The sequence below is a fragment of the Octopus bimaculoides genome, chromosome 11, assembly GCF_001194135.2.
Source record: "Octopus bimaculoides isolate UCB-OBI-ISO-001 chromosome 11, ASM119413v2, whole genome shotgun sequence".
Classification (NCBI taxonomy): domain Eukaryota; kingdom Metazoa; phylum Mollusca; class Cephalopoda; order Octopoda; family Octopodidae; genus Octopus; species Octopus bimaculoides.
The window spans coordinates 21,553,254-21,560,291 of NC_068991.1; the positions used below are offsets into that span (position 1 = coordinate 21,553,254).

The 7,038-nt window shown below is 39.3% G+C and overlaps 1 protein-coding gene across 1 annotated transcript in view; it reads right to left on the reverse strand.

The window, feature by feature from the left end:
- Nucleotides 1-7,038, reverse strand: part of LOC106881377 (DNA polymerase delta catalytic subunit) — a 54,954-nt gene that overhangs the window by 26,888 nt on the left and 21,028 nt on the right. The window contains exons 8-12 of the mRNA XM_014931744.2: nt 6,288-6,532; nt 3,953-4,119; nt 2,134-2,379; nt 1,712-1,822; nt 1,401-1,592 (exon numbers count right to left, since the gene is read on the reverse strand). Of these exons, the coding sequence (XP_014787230.1) occupies nt 1,401-1,592; nt 1,712-1,822; nt 2,134-2,379; nt 3,953-4,119; nt 6,288-6,532 (961 nt within the window). The remainder of the gene's footprint in view (nt 1-1,400; nt 1,593-1,711; nt 1,823-2,133; nt 2,380-3,952; nt 4,120-6,287; nt 6,533-7,038) is intronic.

A 7,038-nucleotide genomic window follows, 5' to 3' on the forward strand; every position in this document is an offset into this window, starting at 1 on the left:
ATATATATATGATAATAATAATAATAATAATAATCCTTTCTACAATAGGCACAGGGCCTGAAATTTGGTGGGGAAGGAGTCTACTCAATTATATTGACCCCACCCCCCACTCCCAGTATATGATGGTACTCATTTTATCAACCTGGTAAAGATGAAAGACAAAGTTGACCTCAATGGAATCTGAGTTAAATGTAAAGACAGGCAAAGTGCTGCTAAGTGTTTTGTCTGGCATAGTAACAATTGCTACCTTAATAATAACAATAATAATCCTTTCTATAGGTACAAAGCCAGTAATATTAGGAGGAGGAGTTAAGTTGATCACATCCACACCTGTACTTGACCAGAATTTATTTTTAACAACACCAGATGGATAAAAGGGCAAAGACGACCTCAGGATTTGAGCTCGGAATGCAAATAGGTGCAGAAGCGTTACCATGTTGTTTGTGGCAAGAAACTCAAAAGTGAGAACTCAATGATAGGGTGCACTGTCGTAGTGAAGATTCCAATTCTTCACACTCTACAGATCCAGTCACTTTTTCCGAATGTAGCCCCTTCAAATGCTTCAAAACATCACAAGAGAACTCTTGATTGATGGTTGGCGCTGGGGGACAAACTCTCAATGCACAATATCACATTTCTGGCGGTCACGCTCATAACCGGTCTTCCAGATCACTCACCGTTTTCCGGGGACATTCTTCTGCTTTTGAAGCACCCATGCCACTTGAAACATTGCCTCATCACTGTAAGCTTGCTGAAACATGCTCAGTGTCTCTGTAGCAGACTTCCTAAGTTTAACACAAAATTTCACGCTGGCTCTTTGTGCCTGTCCTTGACAAAATTGCAAACTACAGCAAACATGTGATCACAAAAACACAAATTTCACAACTTGCAAATAAACACAGCAATGTCACCCAGCACTCTACCTCATGAAGGGCACTAATAGCTCTCAGTGCACAGAAAAATGTGTGCTGTCATTTGTTGGCGCACTACATAACTAGTCCCGAAACTTTTTGATACCACCTCATAGTGATCCAGAATGGTTGCAGACCATTCGCCAAACGGCAGCGAGCTGGCAGAATCGTTAGCGCACCGGGCGTAATGCTTAGCGATATTTCGTCTACCGTTACGTTCTGAGTTCAAATTCCGCCGAGGTTTACTTTGCCTTTCATCCTTTCGGGGTCGATAAATTAAGTACCAGTTATGTACTGGGGTCGATGTAATCGACTTAATCCCTGTGTCTGTCCTTGTTTGTCCCCCTCTATGTTTAGCCCCTTGTGGGCAATAAGAAAATAAGAATGGTTGCAGACCAATGATTCAAACCAATAAAAGAGAGATAACAAACATGAAAACTATAATGAAACACTGAAAATATTGTAAAAAGAAGGGTGCATAGCTCTTACCTTCCGCAGTAGCTGAGAAATAACTTTGATTTGCTGCCCCCTAGAGAGAAGGTAGGGCAAGGGAACACCTGTTACTCTGGCCATTTCCATATAGTTTATGACACACATCAACTTCTCTAGCAGCCTTAAGGGTAGAATGGCATCTTTGAGGCAGTAGATTGCCAGACGGCGTCGGGTTTGTTCTGTGCCATTCTACAATTAAGAATAGAGAAGAATGAGAATGAGAGAGAGAGAGAGATGGATTGTGAAAGGAAGATAGTTTGAGAAAGATATGTAGAGAAAGACAGGTAGATGTACAACTTGCTACAAACCTGTAAATCTGTGATGATGGAGTGCTGAACATCTTCCTTCTGTTCCTGCAGGAAGTGGAATGACACTGCATTCAATGTGTACGATCGCAGTTTGTAGTCTCGCAGCAACACCTACAAACACAGAGATAAACAAATGTTATTAACAACGCCTAACACAGCTCAACTCAGAAAATACTTCTACTACTCAGAAAATATACTCAAAGTCAACTGAAATATCTTTTATTTTTTACTTGTTTCAGTCATTAGACTGTGGCCATGCTGGGGCAATGCCTTGAAGAATCTTAGTCGATTGAATTGACCTCGGTACTTTTCTTTCTTTTTAAGCCTGTTATTTATTCTATTGATCTCTTCTTAACCATACATCCAAGCCTGTACCCACAGCCATGCTTGAGTGCATAAAAAGAAAAAAATAAATAACCAACCTGTAACAAGTCAAACATAACTCGTCCTTCAATGTTAATGATTTTGTTCTCTCGCTTTCCCATCTGTTTGCTTTGTATTGTTGATTCTTTTATCACAGACCTTTGGTTACGGATCCGTCCGAGGAATGGAAAGTTTGTCACATCTAGATGCTTTGCTCGATTGATAAGATATGGGAAGTCAAAGTTCTGAATGTTATAACCTGTTACGATGTCTGGATCGACAGAACGAATGAAACTGGACCAATTCTGAAAGGAAAGCACAAAAATAACATAATTAAAGAGACTTGAAAGAACATCTTAAAGAACATCCCTATACATCACCTCAAAAAATATGACACTACAACTCTTCAAAGAAGGTTTTAAAACAGGAGACAAAAAGTAGATATATGTATGAAGTAAAGAAAGTCCGAACAGTACACAGAATAAAACAATAAATGAGAAAAGTAAACATGAAAAGAGTTACAAAACATAAGGGTGAATAAGCACATCCAAAGTATCATTACCATCATCATTTTAACGTCCACTTTTCTATACTGGCATGGAGTGGATGGATTTTATTGAGGCAGATATCCTATGGCTGAATGTCTTTCCTATTGCCAACCCTCACTTATTTCCAAGCAAGATAATATTCACTATGGCCAGGCATATTTTTGTCTCTTTAAATATACAGTACCATGCAAAAGTCTTCAGCCACTTCAAACTATTGTAAATTTCTACTAATTGCCAACGTATAAGTGGATGTTTCGCATTGTGTTTTTTACAGATGAAATATTGGCCTCATTGGAGTCATTTCCATACCTAATCATTATATTTTGTAGTAGGGGTTCTGAATGAGAGGGAAAGATGCAAGACGACCACCAAAAATGGCTGTGCAAAAGTTTTCGGCCACCTCACATAAACCAATCAAGATACAGTGTTCTAAAACAGAAAAATGTCTATAATGGAAATTTATTACATAATGTTCATTTCAAGTTTCTAATAAGTGAGAATTTGACACAAGGTCTCTAGGAAAGCAAAACAACCCATGTTACACAACAAAAACAGTGAAGTTTGGGAGTAAGAGTCTGACGCTTTGGGGATACATAAAAAGTGATGGTTCAAGAAAGTTGGTTAAAATTGACAATAACTTGAATAGTACCAAATACAACCAGTTGCTGAAGGACAATTTGATATCAGACTCGGGTGAAGGTGAAATTTTTCAGCATGACAGAGCTCCATGCCACAAATCGTGTGCAACACAACAGAGTCTGGCTGATGAAGGTGTTACCGTATTGAAAGATTGGCCAGCTCAAATCCCAGACTTAAATATCATCAAGCAAATGTGGACAGAACTAAAGTGAAGAGTTTGTCAGAAGAATTCATGTAATTTTGTAAGCTAATTATTACATATATATATATATATATATTTATATATATATATATATATATATATACATACATACATACATACATAAATATATACAACAGGCTTCTTTCAGTTTCTGTCAACCAAATCCACTTACAAGGCTTTAGTTAGACTGAGGCTATAGTAGAAGACGCTTTCTCAAGGTGGCATGCAGTGGAACTGAACCCAGAACCATGTGGTTGGGAAGCAAACTTCTTACCACACAGCCATGCCTGCACCTGTATATTTTGATGAGGAATATAGTCGCACAAGGGGTTGCATATTTACAAACTCATCTTGCTATTTGCTCTCTTGCTCATGTTAAATATACTTGAGATCCCTCCCTAATTACAGTGAGGGGAGGGGAAGAAATTCCCTCCAACATATATGACAAAGCTGTATGTGTAACAACAGCACTAAGTGAAGGGTACTTACTTTGAGCAACTCCTTTTCTGAATCATAAGACAGAACCTGGGCCCCTATCACTGGTGCACACTTCTTCAGCGTGTAGACGTTGCGTATAAAGGGTTCCGACTTGCCTTGCCTCACTACCATGTTGGCTATCTGGATGACAGGGTCCTTATCAGCTTCTGGAAATATACCTGGCAAACAACAAAGACAAAAAGATAAAACAGGAGAAGGGAATTGAGTGGTGTGTTACCTTTAGTCATCATCATCGTTGCTGTCATTATTTTATGTCCATTTTCTATGCTGGCATGGGTTGGACAGTTTGACAGGAGCTGGCTAGGTAGAAGGCTGCACCAGGCTTCACTGTCTGATTTGGCTGGGTTTTTACAGCTGACCACTTTACAGAATATCACTACTGACATCTTCATTAGAAACGTCATCTTCATCAACAACATCATCATCATCATCACCGTTATCAGCAACATCACTGTCACCACTATTACCATTACAGCAATTACCTCTACTTTCACCATCACCACCACAACAACAACAATCATCACTATCACCATTGCCAAGTTGCCATGGCCATTGTTAATATCATCATCAACATCAAAGTCATAATCAATATGATTGCCATAATCACCATTGTCATGTTGCTATGGTTACTGTCAGCAAGACCAGCATCAGCAGCATCACAGTAATCATGATCAACATCATCATCATCCAAGCTTTCTCAGACATTTTTAACCTGCATACACCATCCATCTCAGTCCTGCATTAGTTGCAGGAGGTCTTTGGGGAGGCACACAGTATCTCTGGTCAGTCAATCTAACATACAGAGGATCAACATGAACAATCATAAACAAAGATATTTTACATAATGTAGTCCTTAGATATCCTTAAAAAAACATGGATGGTCATGGCTGGAATGCATTTCCATCAAGGGTTTACATAAACAGGGCTGACCGAAGGTTAAACAACAGGATTATTGTAGAGCCAAGTCTACAATAATGAAAGTCTACCAAATCTATGATTTTAAAGTGGACACTATTATTATGATGATATATAACATCATTATTATTTAATATCCATCTTCCATGCTGGTATAGATTGGATGGTATATACATACATATATATGTCATCAGCATTTGCTGTTTGATTAAATTATGTTACCCAAAATCTCAAAAGAATATTTTTCTCCCTCGTGTTCTGTCCTTGACCAGCCTAATTCTGGTCTCTCTCTCTCTCTCTCTCTCTCTCTCTCTCTCTCTCTCTGTTTCGATAAAGGCTTAATGCCATCCCCACCTCTACTTAGAGTTTATCTCCTATGTAAGGTAGTGATCATGTAGCGCATAAAAATGATGGTGTAGTGTATGCAGGTTGAAGGCTATTGTTTGTATATGAATTCTGCCAAATGTAAGCTTTCTTTTCAGGTACATGATGCTGCTGTTCCCCATCCCAGGGTCTCATGGGGCCCACACCTCCCACACTCTCAGGATTGGCACACTGAAAAGTAGGTCTGGTGAGATTGTTGAGATGCTTGAATGGAGACGTGTAGATTTGTGCTGCATCTAAGAAGTAAGGTGGAGAGCAGGTTCCGCTAGGTTCCTCAAAGGCAAACATAAGTATAAGATTTTCTGGGCAGGGAAATGGGTTGATAAGGTAATCGAGTTAGTCAGAGTCTGCGACAGAATACGATTAGATAGTCCTTCACCATCGGTTAGCAACCATTATCTCGGCCTATGCCCGTCAGCGAGGGGCTACCTGATGGACAGAAAGACCGATTTTATGACACCCTCTTGCTGACTACCTCATTGACGAATGACAGGGACCTTCTCCTTGTGGCTGGTGACTTCAATGGACATGTTGGACAACATGCAGGGGGCTTCCATGGCGTACATGGAGACTATGATTTTGGTTCCCTCAATGAGGAAGGAACCAGGCTGCTGTGATGCAAATGATCTTATGGTTTGCAATACTAACTTCAGGAAAACTGCCAGTCACCTAGTCACCTACTGATCTGGTAGACACACTAGCCAAATTGACATCCTCGCCAGGAAATGGGAAAGATGGCTGCTTATAAATGCCAAAACCTTCCCAGGTGAAGAATGTACCCCAAGACAGACTAGTAGTTAGCGACTTCAGGATAAGGCCATGCCTTAGGCAATCAATACAGGACATAAATCCTTTCACAAAATAAAAATTTAAGACCCACAAGAGGTCATCTGAACTTGCCTCAAACCAATCGAGCAAATCACAAAAAAAAAAACAAGAAACAAAAGCAAATAATGACCTTTTATGGAAAAATAAATAAATAAAACAGGAACAATAAGATAAAACAGAGCCAATTTGTAATAAATACCTTTCCTTCCGGCACATTCTATGTCAAAGCTGAGGATTCTGAACGGAGCCACTTTTGACCATTCTCCTTCTGCTGGGTAAGAAATAAAATCCTCCCAAGATATGTCTACCTCTAACTGGCAATGAGATTTTATGGCAGGATTACCAGGAGTGTTTGGACTTTGGCTATTCTTGGAACGGATTTGATATTTTCCCTTGGGCAACTCAATCCAATTACAGCCAACAACACCTTTATCAACCATAAATCTATGAAAGAAAGTAATTCATTAAGTTATATTATTATTGGGACAATGAAAGGCATTAAAATGGCAGAATCATTAGGACACCGGATAAATTGCTTAGTAGTATTTCTGCTGGCTCTTAATGTTCTGAGTTCAAATTCTGCTGATGTTGACTTTGCATTTCATCCTTTCCAGATTGATAAAATAAGTACCAGTCAATAGAATCAATTTGCTCCCGCCTGCCAAAAATTTCAGACCTTGTGCCTAACATAGAAAGAATTATTAAGGCAATGAAAGGTGGCCAGCTGGCAGAATCAGTAGATCATTGGCTAAAATGCCTTAGTGTTTCTTCTGCTGAGGCCAATTTTGTCTTTCATCCCTCTGGGATTGATGAAATAAGAAACAGTTGAACACTGGGGTCAATGAAATCGACTAATGTCCTCCTTTAACAACTGCTGGCCTTGTGCCAAAATTAGGGCAATATATTGGCAGAATTATTAAAGCATCAGACAAAATTCCAAGTTCAAATTC